Source organism: Cibotium barometz, chromosome 55, assembly GCF_041138505.1.
Source record: "Cibotium barometz isolate CiBa-2024 chromosome 55, ASM4113850v1, whole genome shotgun sequence".
Classification (NCBI taxonomy): domain Eukaryota; kingdom Viridiplantae; phylum Streptophyta; class Polypodiopsida; order Cyatheales; family Cibotiaceae; genus Cibotium; species Cibotium barometz.
This window is the reverse complement of record NC_141100.1, coordinates 28,415,604-28,434,264: the sequence shown is the minus strand read 5'-3', so window position 1 is coordinate 28,434,264 and position 18,661 is coordinate 28,415,604. Positions and strand designations below refer to the sequence as shown.

The window sequence follows — 18,661 nt, the reverse complement described above, 5'->3', positions numbered from 1 at the left end:
ATCCAACGCTTTCTTTATTTTGGCAGGCATCGCCCGCGTGCCTTAATCGATTAAGGTTTTGAAGCACTTCTGCAGCAATCCACCATCGACGACATGCTCTGCCGGGTTTTGAAGCAGTTTCTGTGCGACCCACGTCCTCCAACGGCAACTTTTTATCCTTAATCAAAGGTTTTGGAGCAGTTTAATGGCAACCCCAATTGGCCGTACACAGGTTAGCAGTCGGGTTTTTGCATAATCAAGGGTTCTGAAGCAGTTATACAGCAGCCCAAATTGGTGTGTTTAATTGCGGAAAACCCAAACCCTAATTACCCATTTGGGTTATGATTCCTTCCCAAAGGGGAATTTTCATAATAGCATATCCTAATCTTTATTGCCCATTTATGCTTATTGATTCTGCAGCCTAAATTGTTCATTTGTTCCTATGGATCTGACAATGCCTTGATTGCATGACAAAACCGTAGTTGCCCACATGGGCGCCCTCCCTCACCTTCTTTTGCCTGATTCTTCTGCCAAAGCCCTTATATCACAGCACAGATCATCTTCTTCACCGAGTTCTTCCATTGATTCTCCCACAGAACCCTCTCTTCCTGCCTCTTCTCCTCCTCAACATCCTGCACATTTTTGCAACCCTCAGTTAGACCTCTCCATTCCTTCTTCATCATCATCTTCATTTAGCTTGGTGCCTGAAATCACTCCTGTACAAGAAAACAATGGCCCCCGGCAGAGACGGAAGAAGCAGCAGCAGCATGGTCATAAGAGACACAACACCAGAGATGGAAAATCAGGTTGTGCATACGAGGAGAGAAGCAAACATGTGAGACCTCACAGTTCCAGAGCAGATTTTCCAGATCATCAGAGAAAGGGAAAGGGCTGCCAGGACAACGTGTGTTGCAAATGTGTGGCAGGGTTCACAGCCGATTGCGCGGCCGTCTGTTGTTGCCCCTTGGCTCTGCTTCATCTAGCAGCTCTTGCTTTCGTAAGGCTTCCCACTGCAGTGGCCTGGAAAATGCTGGTGAAATTGAAGAATAGGATATGCACAAAAAGGCCGCCCACAAAGGATGGAGAGGAGGACAGTCCAAGGCCAAAGATTGTGACCCCATGGTCTTATGGAGGCTCTCCTGAAGCGGCAGAAACTGACCCAGCAGTGCATGTTGTGCGATTTGACAGCCAGAACCTTTGGCAGCATTTCGAGGCAGGGAACTTGGAATTTGGAGGCTTATCCACAAAGAGGGAAGCATTTTGAGGCAGATCTTGGGGGGTTTATTTATGACAGATTAATTAGAGTCTCCTCCTGCCAATGCCATCTGGATGGAGTTGCCGTAAGGTCTCTTTTTTTTATCTTCTTTGCATAATGTTATTACAGTGAGATGCACCTGATTCACAGTTGGTCCAATATCAAGACCTCAGGTGCAATTTCCGGCATTAACTTGCTCTAAAGATTGGGTCATGTTGCCCTTTTGAGCCTTTATTTTGAACGGGTCTGCTGTGATGAGTTTCTATATTACTTTACAAGCATTGTTTTGAGATTTGTTCAATGCAAGGTTTCCTTGACAATTTATATCAAACCCATCAGGGCTGCAAGCAGGTAGACTGTTTTTGGTAGTACAGATGGGGATTACTGATGCCGTGAAGCTTGCAAAGCAGTCGTGTATCCTCTGTGTTGGTTCTTTGAAGCATGATTTCTTTGATTGCAAGCATTTTGATGCCCTAAGATAAAGAAATGTGTGGTTTGAGAGGGGCTTATATTTATAAAGCTCATATGTTTTATGTGAGATACCATGACTGGGAACACTCCTGAAAACTTTTGCCAAATTGCAACCAGAAAGCTCTTTTGCAATCAGCATGCCTTGATATTGTTTTTCCAGTTGCATATGGACTTCTCCCCAAAGTGTAAAGCTGCATGTACCAAAGCTCATCAGACAACAGACCCATGATACATCATCTGGCTGGGATGCTGGTTCAAGCTTTGGACTATCAAAGCCCTTGACATGCAGATCGGACCTCATCATCTTTCATCAAGTTCTGTGTCTACTATGGCATATCTTCTTGTATTGCTGCTTGGGACCTCCACAACACCACTTGCCTCTTGTGCACATTGGGCATGCTTCTCTTCTGCTATGGATGAAAGAAGATTATTTCTTGCTCAAGTTTCTAGACTGATAATGGAGCACTGAGCAGAGTACTTTTTGAGTTCACATTTGTGTCGACACAAGTTTATGCATGTTTGATCAATTTATGGGTATGAGTCATAGAGAACTCAAGGAGCAAAGTTCAACCTTACATTGTGCATAAACATTGTTCGTACACACATTACTCAGACACACGACACATACATTATTCACACACGATACAAAATACACAAATGCTTGAAATAGACATGACATGAGATCCACTGAAATCAATCTAGGATTTTGTAGTTTATTGAGAGGAAGCAGATACACACATTCATTCTCTTGAAAGGTGCCCATGAGATACCCACAACCAACATGGCCCCAACTAAACTACTAGTCACCACATGGCAATATGCTTCTGCACATGGCAAGACACATTTCGCCGGGACTTGAACAAGCACTTAACCCTAGACTTGGCTATCCTAGACACTTGACCATGAGTGTCATGACCATACGTGTTCACTAGGCATGTACAATATTACATCTTGCAGGGAGGGTTACAAAAGACTTGCCCCATGGGCACAAGTCCGCTTAACCCTAAAGACCTCGATGGCGCTAAGGAACATATCCCTTTGCTTAGTGTGGATTCATGTTTCATAGATTTTTTGACATGTCAAATCTTTAGGAAGGATAAATAAGTCTTGAATAATGACAAGACCAATTCACTGATGAGATTTTTTATGATGGATGGCTAGTGATCCACAGTGAGTGGATGCTAGCTTGATAGTTATCATGTTGAGGATGGATCTTGAGGCTTGTTAGGTATCCTTAATGTGCACTAGTTGTTGGTTGCAACACAACATATGAGAGGCAAGGCCCAATTCTCTCTTTTATTGCTCCCTTGAAAGGAAGTGTAACTACTCTCACCCACATTCTTACATGGTAGCATGATACAAACACAATAGAACACACATGATACATGATATGCATACAGTGCACGAACGTTGCTACTTGATGGAATTTGGTTTTTCACAAGGAAAATTTTAAGTGTTTGAATTTGAATTATGAAGCTAGTTTGGCATGTTTGTTTATATCAAATTACTAACTTTGCAATCATTGAAATTTTCATTTCAATGAAGATATGCCATGAATGTAAATGTTGAGCTAGTTTACTATGTCTTGGTTTATCAATGTAGCAATGTTTTAATCCACAAATTTTAAGGAAAACTAAAAATATCCACACAGAAAACATTTGTACGCTTTGATCGTAACAATGATGGAGATTGTCGTTAACAAACACCTACATATACATCAATAATATTGTCCACTAATATTAATTATTATTTAATAAACATTTAAAAATTCTTGTTGAAATGACAATGTCTATGTTGTGGTTTATATCTTTACCTTTGTGCTATTGAATATAACATTAAATTTTAGTTCTAAAAAACTAATTATCATAAGAGTTTCATTTATAGAATTGTTTTTAGTTGAACTTTGTACTTTTAATTTTATTTTTAGATTTATATCTTCAAATCATAAATTTAATTGCATAAATCTAAAAATATTTACTACTCTATACTTAAGGATTAATTAATTAGTTTAAAATAAAATCAAAATAATTACTAACTAAACTTTTAGAGAGAAAGAGAGGGGAGGGGAGTAGTGTTTTAAAAAACGTCCTAAAGTGTAATTTCCATGGCTCGTGTAATTTTCATGGCTTAAATTGAAAAAAAATCGATTGTAATTTTGTCTAGCCTTGAATTTAAAGATTCCTATTTTTGAAATCTTTACGCATTTTTTCAAACCAGTTTAGCTTCAAGGTCAATGTTTAAAAAAAACCATCCTCTCTCGGTTCAAATTAAGAAAAATCGATTGTAAATTTGCCTAGCCTCCAAAATCTTGAAATTTTAGTTATAAAACCGATTAAGCTATGTATTTTTGTAATAAAAACCATTTGAGCTTCAAGGTCATCCTTTTTTTCATGGGTTAGAAAAAAGTTTATTTATGTCCCTGTTCAAGGTCATCTTTTTTTCACTCGTTAGAAAAAAAGTTTATTTTTGGCAATGGGGGAGGGGATTAATGGCCAACATCAAAGCTTGCCACGTGGCCTTAAGACTTCTCGATCATTCGTTGAACAATGCAAAGAAGATCAAACATAAAAATTTGAATAGAGGATAAAGAAAAGACACGTTGTGTGGGCACTAACACAAACTGACCATAGCTTTTGGGCTGCTCTCTTTGTTAGAAGGTGTAACAATAAAGGTCTCGAAGAATTTACCGATGTATAATGACATTGCTCCAGCCACCCAAGGACATGTTCATATAAGTGCCTCCACTATGTGCAGTGTTCAGGAAACATTTTTGAGTGAACTTGACATGAATCCTTCTCACTATGGGTTGAAGAGGAAAAAAGACAATTTTGGATAAGCATTGTGTTCATAATTTCATACAATTATGTAATTAACCACCTATAGCCTAAAAACCATCCAAAATGTGAACACAGATTGAACTACAAGCAAAAACAACATCTAGATATACCAGGGGAGCCATGTAGAAGCCATCATAAAACACCCAACAGATGAGGATACAACCAAACTTATAGCCCACTAATCGACACCATCACCAAGCACAAGGCATAACCATGGGCAAGGCACCCAGAAGGACACTCACCATCATGTGGAGAGGCACACCTGAGCTCTTTACAACTCCAAGACTAGCTCGATAGAAATCCTTACCAGTTCAGGTTCTTAAATTTCATATCCACTTCCATCATGTGTGTTGATACACAGTAGTAGTAATAGGTTTGAGCAATTAAACGCCATCAGCCCAACATCAGTGAGAGTTTCATGCATCCTACCATCAGTGAGAACCTACAAGTCTAAGACCTGAACCCTAGAGCTTTTAGGTTTGCACAGGAGCATAACCTGTTACCCCTTTGCTTCTCCACAAGGAGGAGATTCTCCATAACCTCATTTCAAGCCAGTACAAATGCACGAGTGGATATGTTCTTTAGCTGTTGTGCCATCACCTAGGGAGTCAAGGAATGCAATTTTAGTTGGCAAGAGCAAGAGCAGGCCACACTGTGGGTAAAGGGAGGTTGGAGGTGGTGCTAGTGTATGCAGTAGAGGTGGAGGCTCCTTGAAAACTTACAGTGCAGAAACAACATCTTCCTACTAATAGCGGCTATGTATGGCTTCTCTATGGTATCCCATGTGCTGCACACTCATACACAAATACTTGTTGACACTACACTCAAATTTTACTACACTCATACAAGTACTTGTTGACACACATTACATACAAAAATTTTTTTGAGGTGACTGAATTGAACACCACAACAAACACACACTACCTACTACTACGTGCCTCACGATATCGTCCGAGAACCCACTACCTCATACAAATACTTGTTGACATTACACTCAAATTTTTAGCGGGCACACTACACTCATACATGCTTGCTGACTTTTTGACACTACGTCGGAAAATTTTCTAATTGTAAGTATGCAATACGTGTATAATATGTGTAATCATACGATAGGAAATTTTCCAATTTTCTATTTCTAAGTATGCAAGTTATGTATGTGTAATCGTGTGTGTACATTGTAAAATGGAGATTCCTTACACATTACCCTACCCTCAAATTGGATAGAAAATCATGAAAATCCAACTCAGTTAAACCCTAAACATCACCAACAGGATTCTTCTAGGGGGATTTCACCTTCTCAAAATTTAAGTATATAGATATTGACACATTTACAAGGCAAAGTTGCCTATACTTTGATATTCCATACTAAGAAGATGTAATTTAAGTATATAGATATTGACACATTTACAAGGCAAAGTAGCTTATACTCTGACATTCCATACTAAGAAGATGTAACTTATACACTACAACCTCTACACTAAGTCTTGGAAAATTTAATTGGCCCATATTGCATCTCTTGTAAATACCACGAGTTACTATAGTCGCCATGATGGAAAAAAGTATATCTTCTAGAGTTACATGATATAGATTACAACCTTGTCATCATTTTTTATGAAAAGAAACACACTGATTTCTTCCATGCCCATAAACTTCTTATAAGGATGGTTTAAAATAACCATAAGTTACTATAGCCACCATGATGAAAAAAAGTATATCTTCTAGAGTTACATGATATTTGTAGCCTTGGTTATGAAAAGAAACACACTCTAAAAGGTAATCTAACCTTGCAATTGCAATCCAGACACTTGTAACTTTTTAAGATTAAAATTTTATTGACATAATTGGCACATTAATTATACAAATCATCTTAAAGTTGTAGTGAACTTTGAAACGTTATTATTATGGTAAAAAATAAGAGCCTATTATCATGATGGTATGAATAGAGATGGGTTGGCGAATATTTTTTTTTGATGTATAATATAGAAATGTTGGGTGAAGCTTTCAAATTTTCTTTTTTATGTGTTGATGTAGTGTATTTTTGGTAATTTTGTCTCCATAACCTATTGAAGACTAGTAATTTTGCGCTCTTTTTATTTTTGCCACACATTTAGTCCATCACAAGACCTTATAAAGTATCCATTTGCTTAAAACTTGTTAAGAAATGTGCCATAGGATCATGAAGGTGTTTACATACCAGCCCGTGCATCTAATGCAAGACCTTTGAGGGTTGTCCCCACTCCTAAAAATATTTCCTTAATGTCTTCAACTATGTTGCAATCCCCTGCTATGATAATAGGTAGGTCTAATTACAAATGTTGAGATAGTGTACATCACAATCAGAATAATAAGTTTTCCCAATTCTAGAGGCCCGACCCCCCCTGATAACATAGCTCTGCTCTTTCAATGCCTCCACATCCTCTACTACCTCAGAACAGTTATGTTTGTGCAAACTTAATGGTGGGAACATTGTGTTATCATGATTCCTTTTGGTTAATGGTATTTCTTCAAGAGCTAATGGTACAATGCATGACACATGAACTTATGAGAAAATATGTTATGGTAAAACCCCATAATACTTCTTGACAAATATAGTAGCACATGTTCAAATCAAAATTGTAAGCACTATCTCTTGTAATGGGTTATAGTTGCACACATTACGTATTTATAATTTGATTACATGATGTAATTTGAAGACAAGGGATATATGAAAGCTATAATTCTCAAAACCACCATACTATTTATTTTTTAGCCACCACCACTAACACTTGCACTAGAATGGGGTTGATTGGACTTTGCAACCCACCAATGCATGATGGTTTTATCATTTAAACATTTGATGTATCCTATTCTATAGTAAATTTTGGTTTGTTGCATGCATACACAACATGTTTTTTCCTAGGTCATTTACACATTCAATAAGTCATTCCATCATATAGAAAAGAGTAGGTTTAAGGATGAGGACATTTCATAAACTTTCATGGGCCCATAATAGAAAGGTTCATGATATCACTAATTTGAGAATTTTGGGGGGCATGGCTCAAGAGCAACTGACTTAGTTGATGTGTAACAATCAAAGTTGCATAATAATTGTGAAGAACCCATTGTTCCACGCTCACACACGAAGCACATTGCGATACATTATCACTTTGTGTACGAGTTGATCTTAGATGGAGAGATCAAGCTTTATTGTATGACAATAGATAATTGTACAAGTATTTTCACAAAGGCTCTTAGGAGAGATCTACTAGAGCATCACCAACTTGGGACAATCAAAGAGATAGTTCACCTAGGGGGGTTAGATATCAATGCTCCATCCTTGTCTGACCTGTCATCAGTGATGGGTTACTCTATTTTGTAAGGCCATGTCCATTATGTGTTGGAGCTTTCCTAGTTTAGGCATTGGACATTGCCTATATGTGGCCAGATGTAGGCTTTTCACCATGCCAAGTAGGATGCATGCCAAGTGTAGGCGGGCCAATTGGCCCCATCACACTCTTGGGTGAAGGAGATCTTCTCAAGACACCTAGTCTTTGGTTATACCATATGTACTAGCTATAGGGTAGCTAACATATGTTGACCTATGACTAGTTCGAGAATCTTCTTAGTCATATTGAGATCTCTCTCTTTTTCTAGCACACACATGCTTACATGCATACATGAATTAAAATTTCGTCTTCATTTCCATAAAACAAACACAAAATAATTTTACCCTCTCTCACACGTAAAGAAACAATTGCTTATTTTTATAGTATACATGCATACCCAAGTATCTGTTTTTATAGTATCTATGTATAAATGCATACCCAAGTACATTGTTGACAGTCACATGGTAGAGATAGGGTGTCAGAAGGATGTGAGGCAACAGTTGAAGTTGATTGATTTGATAGCACGTACAATGCCTCATTTTATAGGCTAGAGGTAGCCTTATCTTCTCACACACACATCAATGATGATGTCAATGAAGAGAATCTCACTCACATCATAGATGATGCCTTACACAAATCAAATCATGACCTTATCTAATGCCAAAGGTCACTTGACCCTTCAAGCTTACACAAGACCCAAACCCCTTTCACACTGACACTCAAACTAGAACCCTGTTCACACTACTTAGCTCCAAAAATACCCAACATACATGAATCTCTAAGTACACATGCATTTACCTTTGTATGCATTTATGAATTATGTATACTAAGATCTACAATCAATGTATACTATAGTAGTATATGCATATTAATTTCTAAGTACAAATGCATTTACCTTTGTACACATTCATGAATTATGTATATTAAGATCTACAATCAATGTATACTATAGTAGCATATGCATAAGTGGTATATACATTATCCAATTATGTATACTAAGATCTACACAATCAATGTCTACTATAGTAGTATATGCATATTAAGTATGGTATAAATACTATATAAACACAAAGGTATACATGTTACATGCTCTATACACAATTTATAGTATACAAACATAATAACATATAACAAAATTTGGCTAAAACAAGTACTTGATTTTGAACTTAATCACATATTTGCACCCACTCATTTTTTAATCTATGTACGTATATTTTCACCCACTCATTTTTTATATGTGTACTTATATTATCCATAGTATTATGCACACATATTTTGTAGTATATGTACTATGATATCAAATATTTGGATTCATTAAAAGACAACTAATTAGCCTTCAATTTTTTGGTTTTGAAGAGAAAAGAAAGGAATGTCTATTTTGAGTTGGGATCTATATTTACATTATTACCGACCATGCATACATAAGATGTCCAAACGTGTCAAGTTAGCTAAGATATATCTTAAGGTTGCTTGCCATTATGTAAGGATTCATCACCATAAATTATTTTCATTGCAAAATAGATTAAGGTGTTTATACTCTAGCTCACAAAATTTGAGTTGTTTTATAGGTACATATGTCTACCCTAACCTAAGATTTCTACTTAAAACAATTCCCATCCAAGCAAATATCCTTTTATAAGGGTTTCTGTCCATTACACCAAAAACATATGACTACCCTCATCCATCAATGTTAGTTAGCCATATAAGAATAACCTTCCAAACATTCTAGCATGTCCTTTAACATAAGTTTACTCATACCATGAAACCGATTATTCCATTCATTGCAAAAGTTATGGTGTAAACACCAATGAAACGTAGTTGGAACTCAATCATGAAATATAACTCTAGTTATGATTTATGCTTATGGACCATTTTCTCTCGTGTAAACTTTTTGAAAAAATTCATGAAGAAAATAATAATTTGAAACATTGAATTCTTGTCAAAATTGCAGATGTCAGTATTTTTTCCTTTGTTATAAAAGTACTTATACCCTGTTATAAAAGTACTTATACCCCAATTTTTGGATTATTTTTTAGACTATTGATGATCTCATGAAAAAAAAAATATAGGTTTTGTGTCTTTTTTAAGATTATGTTACTTGTGTGCGTAAATAGTTTTTTGAATTTTCTTTAAAAATGATTTTTTAAAGGGAATCTTCTGAAGATGCCAAACTGTTTCCTTAGTAGGTAATATTACCCATTTAGTTTACAATAGTTTGGGACCATAGTATGGTTATTTGTCTCTCAATTTTATAATTTTATTCTTGAATGATAACCACTACCTTGTGACATTAGCAATTTTCTTGGGTGAGGTATTTTAGTAGTTTGCTTGGTGGGGTATTTTAGCATGGTTTCTCCTTGGTGGGTGTCCAACATTGGAGAAGTTTGGATCCATTATTTTGGCTTATATGCCTCTAAGTAGGCCTTAAATACCCATCTTTGCATCATTTTTTAGCTTCAATGAAGGTCCCCCTTTTATTCTATAGCTATGCTATCTCCTAGATAAATTTCTTTAACACCATACTCATGTTGGGTTAAGGGGAACTGAGCTCACTCACACACATTGAGACACATGAGAGCAACAGAGCTATAATAGTTCTTCTAAATAAGAGATATGAGAAGTGATAGTGCAATTCTCTAGGACCACTGCCCAACAAGGTATAAAGAAAACCCTTCCGAACAGGAAGGTAAACCTATATACAAGAGCCCACTCACACCAGAATGACCATACCAAACAAAACATTGTTGCTATCCCAAAAAATTACACACTAGTGCAAATGCATGTAGTAAAGTATGAACAAGAGCAACGAAAAAACCCTTTCCAAGTAAGAAGGTTCTACATGCCTGTGTACAAGAGTTTGCTCACACACCAAAATGACCACATGGTATACAAAATATGTGTAACAACTCAAACATATTACCATACACCTCTTGGTAGGGGTTACTCTAGGGGAAATGTTTCTATCTGCATGTTAATTTGCATGGATGCCAATTTGGTTCCTTGGAGTTTGCAACTAAACACCTAATGTGAATTCAACCCTATTTGAATTCACTTGATGGCTTCATATCTTCATGCTTTGTGCCTGAATTCAACCCTATTTGAATTCACTTGATGGCTTCATATCCTCATGCTTTGTGCCTGAGGTTTATCTAAATTCAAATTTAGATACACTTGTTGGATCTTTGATGAACTAGATTGGCCCTTAACACTTGCAAGACTCATTCAGCTCCATGAATATTGAATGCAATCTTGATCTAGCAGCTATCAGTCCTCTTTGTGGCTTCCTTGCCACCATTGTTCTCTCTTGACCATCCCCTTTTATAGTGGATCTAATGGCGAGTGAAATTTGTGATGTTTCAACCTTTTTATCCCATGATAATAGATACCTAGAGTGTTAATTTTTTTATATTTCATGCATCAAGTTTATATGCTCATCATTGTGTATGTCCACATCACTTATGTGTGATGTTTACTTTGTTCTTTCTATGGTATCTAACACAATATCGAATTATCTAAGTGCAACTAGCTTGGACACCTCAAATTCTAAGGTTTCTTTAGTTCTTTTGGTGGTTTCTAACACATCAAATTCTCTAAGTGTAACTAGCTTAGATACCTCAAATCCTAAGGTTTCCTTAGTTCTTTTTGTGGTGACGATCTAACACAACATCAAATTCTCTAAGTGCAACTGACTTGGACACTCGTGTGTGCAAAGTCTACTGTTAAATCTTTATTCCCCTTTATTTAGTTTACACTTTTCCCTAGTTCTTAACTTAATCATGAGTTACCATTGCCATTCTAAGCCATGGTCTTCCAAAAATAGCACAAAAAGATGGAGGAGATTGCAACTTTGGCATGACTACTAGTGGGATCATCTACCTTAGACCTACAATCCAAATTGGACTGAGAACCTAGACTTTATCCTAGGCTAAATAATGTAGATCCGGTTGATGTGGGTCTTACACTTAACTTAGTTATCCCTTGTTTATATCCTTGTGAGTGCATTGAAGCGAAAAATTAAAAGATATACATTAAGTGCTTAAAAATTGCTCGAGCACGAGCTAATTTAGAAAGTGATGTTAAATGAAAGATTTTGAGTTGTCGATCACTTGTTATGAATACTCTGTTTGCCTAAAAAATTAATTGATGGTGGGGCCCATTGAAATCATCCGCCCAATTAACCACCATAAATGGGGCCCATCGAAGTCATACGCCAAATTCACCACTCAATTAACATCACCTTGCTTAATGTAGATTTTTCCTCAAAACTATGCAATGAAAGCAAAGTCACAAGGTTGGTCCATGTGTTGATGTAGAAAAATCTAGGGACAAGGAGATTAGTTGAGTGATTTGAGATCAAAAGGTCTATGAGACAAGGTTGTCCTTTGGCCCATTTGCTTTTTGATGTTGCTTCTCACCCTTTGATAGTGGCTTTAGAATAAGCAGGAGGAAGAGGGATAGTGACTGGGCTGAAGCTAAAAAATGGAGAGTAGGTTGATTATCCAATGTTTTGCTATAATGATTCCTTATTATTTTTGAAAGCTGATAATGAGAATGTAAGGAATGCATTGCAGCTAGTCGAGATATTGCCTCTGGCTCCAAATGTAATATACACAAATCCAAGATTATCAGTTCGACTAAGGAGGATAGTTTTGACATGGAAAGATGGGGGTGTGAAGTTATAAAGAAGGGACAAGTCATCAGACACGTGAGGGACAAGTCATCAGACACGTGAGGGTGCCTTTTGGGGTTGGAGTGACAAACAAGAAGCTAACCATTTAGGCAATTCAAAGGTTCTTTGAGATGTTGAAGAAATGGGAAGGGATCAGAGTTCCCTTTTATGATAGGATGACCATTGTTAACACAGTCCTTAATGCCTACATTATGTTTCTCTATCCTCCTCTGTCCTATGGTAGAATTTAGAAAGTGTCATTAGAAAAGGATTATGGCCCCAGTTAGAGATTTCATTTGGAGAAACACCAATGATGGCAGGAAGGCATCTGCATGTCTGGCTTGGGATAAAGTAAGCTTGTCCAAAAAGTTGGGAGAATTAGGGATTTTACACTTGCCTACTCATGCTAAGGTTAGGGTCGCAGCAGCTAACCTGCCTAAATGTCGTCAACAAGTGGGGGATTGGACCAGGATGGTGAGAGAGGTGGTGGAAGAGTCTAAGGTTCAATTTAAAGGCAAGTGGATTGGATTGGATTGGAAGAGTCTAAGGATCAATTTAAAGGCAAGTGGATTGGATTGGATTGGAAGAGTCTAAGGATCAATTTAAAGGTTCAATTTAAAGGCAAGTGGATTGGATTGGATTGGAAGAGTCTAAGGTTCAATTTAAAGGCAAGTGGATAGGATTGGATTGGAAGAGTCTAAGGTTCAATTTAAAGGCAAGTGGATGGGATTGGATTGGAAGGATAAGCTGTTGTCCCATGCTCCTTTGAAAATTATGAATTCCCCTTTTTGCAAGTTCCTATGCTTGAATTAGAAAGAAGTCACGGGCTTGATAAAATGGGATAGATGTACTAGGGGATCTAGGAATTCCTTCTTCAGCCTTGGCATTTGGTGGACTCACAGATTTAACCCCCCTTTGGTTCAGCTTAATGTAAGAAGCTTAATGTAAGAACGACTAGGAAGCTAAATAACAAAGGATTGAGGAGTCTGGGGGATTGTTGGGACTGCTCCCAGGTGGGCTAAAAAGAAGTGCATCAGATTAGGGGGGAATTTGGAATACAACAAAGAGATATTTAGGTTATAAGCGCTATGTTTTAGAAGAGGTTGAGAAGGGCTGGGTCTCTACTGCCTACAATGGGTCCTACTAGTTGTATGATTGGGCCTAGTTTAATGGAGTTAAATTGGATAAAATAATTACCAAGGCAGTGTATGAGGAGATGAGCAAGAGTGAGATTAATATGAGATACTACAATAAAATTTGGAAAGTAAGGTGGTTCTCGAGCACTTTGATGAAGAGATGGAGACTAATATGGGAATTGCAAGCAAGTATCGGTGAAAGCTCAGACCTTTCTGTGGAGAGTATGTACGTGGGCTCTACGTCTTGGATATAAACTGCTATAAAGGAATTTTACTGCTAGAATATGCCCTAGATGTAAATCAATAATTAAAGATGGCGGGCATGCTTTTTGGGATTATCTTATAATTAGAGGGTTTTAGGGTAGGATAGGAAAATGGGTGGAAGGGAGCTTGAGGGTTAAGGGATCTTGGGGTGATTGGTTGATGGGGAGACTGATTGAAGAGGGAGGGACTATTGGTCTAGTATTATGTATTATAAGATATTGTTGTGTGGGGGATTCAAAACTCCAAGAATTTGCCGGTATATCATAGAGGGTCTAGTCAAGGGCTGGATGTGCTAGAGATGATGTTCAAATGTGTGCATTATTGTTGGTATGTATATTATATAACTAAACTGAACGATAACTTGTTTGTTGAGATAGTCCAGGTTTTACAGCTAGGGATATGATGATGGAGGCCCCCCAGCTGATGGGATATTAGCACATACTAGAATTCCATAACATCTTCTGATATGTGGCAGGTTTACACAAGGAAACGTGAGAAGATCAGATACCCTAAATTTGGACACAAAGCTAAGAGGTAGTACCAAAAGGAGAAGCAAGTAGAGTATACTTTCCTGGATTTAATTAAAAATCCTTTAGGTAGGAGACCGGTGGTGAAATTTTGGACAAAGCGTGGTAAGCATGAGAGGAGATAACTCAATTGGACTACTATAACATCTTAAGTGTAGATACATACAAATGTAGATGTTGAAGTTCCAAAAATTATGATGTTGAGCTCTTCTAAATGCTTTGTAAGGGGGCTAGAATTTAGTGTCCACCATCATTTCAAAGTCAACAAGCATATATCCAAGAAGAAACTTGAGATGATGGTAGTAAAAGGTAGCTTGGTCTTCATGAGATCAAATAGCAGCCCCATGTCTCCACACTTAGTGCCCTTGCATGAACTTTGCATGGCATATCTATTAATGTAATAATGAGTAGAATAAACCTACAGTGGCCACAAATGCTAGGTTGGGGATTTGTCTTCAAGCATAATATCTTTCGCTTAAGTTCTCCTCATATTCTAGATGGAAATGAAAAATAGAAGGTTGAATTTTGGAAAGTTGAAAATGAAGGGTGGAATTTTGGAAATTAAAAAATATAATGAGTATTCCTACCCCTCTTATCTTTAGATTATGTCATGGTTCACCTCCTAGGGTATGGCATATAGCATGGGTTCATGATGAGACTCCTTGATGCACCTATGTAAGCCATGTCATATTATTCCTTTATCAAATAAGGCTACCTCCTCCTGTCTGGTTGAATCCCTTGCCAATTCTTAGGCATGTTCTCAATGTAGTATTTTGACACTGCATCATATCCACCTTTGCCATCATCTAATTCTTGCACTTCCACTTCTCAAATGTGAGTATTCCACCATAAAAGCCACCACTTACACATTTAAGATATCTGCAAGATGGGGGTTTTGAAATTGTATTTATTTAGTCAAAAGCTACAAGAGATCCTTTACTTTCCACCTACTTTTCTCCACATATACTCTACCACAAATCCTTTACTTTCCACTTGTTGTGCTCCACACATACTCATATTGCCTATGGGTGGATAAGCTAGGTAGGGTTTCTTCCTTACTATTTCTTGAGTTGGTACAACCACCCTTAGTGTGGGATCATATGGACTAGTAGGTTCAAAATTGGCTATCTACATTAAAGATTTATACAATATCGAGATATAAGCCAAGAATTACCTTCCTTGATAATAGAGCACTCAACTTGGGAGTCACTAGCTAGTTTCAGTAAGCACTTTCCTACCTTTATTTAGGGATACGAGGTCATTGGGGTATAGTAGATGTGATTGAATTCAAGACGATTTTTTTTTTCTAATGACTTTGGGTACTATTAAGAAAAATCCTGACCAAAATGCGGTTTGACGATTTTCTTTATTATTTTCCTTTTCTAATCACTTGTGGGGTTTTGTCCTTAGATAAAGCAAAAATTGAAATAGCCGAGATTCTTTGGGATGCATGAGAATGTCACCATTAGGACCCATGCTATGCCACTCACAGTGTGGATCTCTCATTATGGAGGATCAAGATGACTTGCTGTCAACATTTGAATTCAAGATTCAGAGAGTGAACGAATTATTAGGACCCATGGATCTCTCATTATGGAGGATTAAGATGACTTCAAGATTCAGAGAGTGAACGGATCATTCATTTTGTTGAACATGCCATCTAAGATCGTAACCAATGAACTGCATGGGCTTAAAGACACTCTTTGGTCCACGATGCAATGTTTCGAGCAAATCAAGTAGCACACCCCAGGAGGATTCACCTCACTTATTGCTCTACTTTGTTTTTTTGTCTAAGCTAGTACAAGGTCCTTAAGAGGGCAGCGACATGCAAGAGGGTGTTCACAAGGCAAGTGGTGGTGGCTATAGTTGGAGGTGATTAAGATTATCATGAGACACTAGGTGGATGCCACCCAGTTTTGTTTTGTTTCACAGTGAAAGATGATCATGATGCTATGCCACTTAGTTTTGCTTTGTTTCATAGAAGTGGTTTACCTTTTCTACTAAGCTAGTACACGGTCCTTAAGAGAATTCAAAGAAAACTACTATTGGGGGATAAATATCCATAAAATTATCATCCAAGACTTTCAACAATTTTGCTTGATTAGATTCCTTCTTTGCTAGAAGTGTTGGTTTGAAGAGTATTGCAAGGGGAGAACAACTATTGCAAGAATGGAGAACAACTTTTTTTAAATTTATAAAAGTTTACTATATCATGTCAAAACATGGCCTACATCTCATTTCTACATATTCTTATTCTTATTCTTGTGAAGATACCATATTCAACCAAAGATTACCATTATCAATGTAAATAACTTAGAGTATGCTATTATAGGTGCATTTCATAAAGGTGATATATGTCACTAATATGGTTGGATAAAAGATCACTTACTCGTGCCCTACTATCTCTTTTGGAATACCTTGTCCAAAATATACTTCATATATCCACTAACTTCTTCCCTCAATCGTCAAGGTTTACTAGGGCTTGATATATAACCTAAAAAGGCATCACATCTCCAATGTTATGAGAAAAAACAACATTCATCATAGATGTTTGATGGATGAATGTGGATAACATTTGTAGTCAATTGGTGAACCATTATATGATTCACATATTTCTACCTTAATTTGTAGCATTCGTTCTCCACCTTATTGAAAACCCACTTCCACCTTTGGCCTAAAGCACATTTGACCAACAAATTACAATCAGCTTGGATACTTTTTAAAGATATTGTTATGTGTTAAAGTGTGAGGGGAGGGGGAGTATGATGAGATCCTATCCTCTTATGGATCCCCTTACCCTCCTCCTACAGGGACACTGCATGTTTTGAATAAATTTTTGTATGATATTACAGTCAAATTTTAAATATGAAATTTTATTCATCTTTGCTATGGATCAACAAGAAGGTTATTAATTGTGGTAATGCCTAAAATTACATACATTTAAGGCCGATGTGAGTACTTCCACCAAAGCTTGACACCCCCCCCAAAAAAAGAGTGATACCTTATGACCTAATGTTTCAAAATTGCTTTAATAGAATGCCTTTTGTTTGTGTCATGGGGCAATTTGGGTTAGTGTTGTGTGACAAAATACCCATCAAGGGTTGTTGTCTTTGTCCCCTTCTTACTGTAATATTTATGGTTGTATTGATTCAAGTTTTTACGAGGAGTCTTGATTAGGACATCTTGTTATTACCTTATAAAGATGATCTCACCTAAATCTCATAGTAAAGAGTACACAACTCAATGATGTTCTTTAGCTCATCCTAGGAGGCATGTGAGATACAAAGAAGGACACAGTAAAAAACAAGCTATGATAGCATCCCTTCCATAAATAAAGGTATTTATCTCATCTTTAAGATACTATGAAGACTTGCGTTTTCATTCTACATGTTTGAATTGCATTGACAAATTGAGGGCAATCAATTAAATGAAGCTTGGCCTTGGCATCCGTTTTACTCTTCATTAAGAAATAATGTAGTCTTCAACCTCTCCGCCCTACCTTACCTCTCAACACCTCCCTCTATAAGTGTACTCCCGCTATGTCAGCTCTTTGCCTCCTTGATTGTGATGTGTGCCTAGCTATCTGGTTGCCTTGCCTCTAGCTATTAAATCAACCCCTTAGGCTCATTGCCTCAGCCAACAATTTTGGAACCCCCTACCTCTTAAAGAGCACAGAATCAAAGCTAGGAAAGCCAATTGAGGCCTATCGTAACACCCTCTATATTTGTGAGCCTCATTACCTCATGACTCCTTAGCACAAGTGATAGCATGAAAAAATGAAGTATCATATGTTTAGTGTTTCTTTAAAAGAGAAGATGATTTTTATTACCAAAAGTAAATAAGTGTATAAAGATATACATTTACATTAGATTCAAAGTTTGTCATTCTAAAGGTGAGCATTGTGTAGTAGGAATTGTCTAACTTGTTGGCTAACAGGGTTGGCATCCAACCTCTTGTGGTGACTTCTTCAAGCTTCATTTGAACCCGCTCAATTTTGAGCGCATTGTATTCTTCCAAACACCAAGTTGTTCTAGGCTTCCCATATGGTGCACAATGGTAATTGCACAAACCCAATGCCAAACTTTTCCTATAGGGAAGCGATGGCAATTGCACGAACCTAATGCCAAACACCAAGTTGTTCTAGGCTTCCCATATGGT

At 37.2% G+C, this 18,661-nt stretch overlaps 1 protein-coding gene across 2 annotated transcripts in view; it reads left to right on the top strand.

The window, feature by feature from the left end:
- LOC147607582 (uncharacterized) overlaps positions 1-1,688 on the top strand; it is a 1,865-nt gene extending 177 nt beyond the window's left edge. The window contains exons 2-3 of one of the 2 annotated variants that reach the window (XM_086790594.1): positions 27-211; positions 400-1,688. In XM_086790594.1, coding sequence (XP_086646720.1) covers positions 470-1,243 — 774 coding nt within the window. In that variant the 5' untranslated portion in view covers positions 27-211; positions 400-469 and the 3' untranslated portion in view covers positions 1,244-1,688. Of the gene's footprint in view, positions 1-26 lie in introns of both variants that reach the window. The other variant, XM_086790593.1, reaches the window with a different exon arrangement.
- Positions 1,689-18,661: the final 16,973 nt, after the last annotated feature.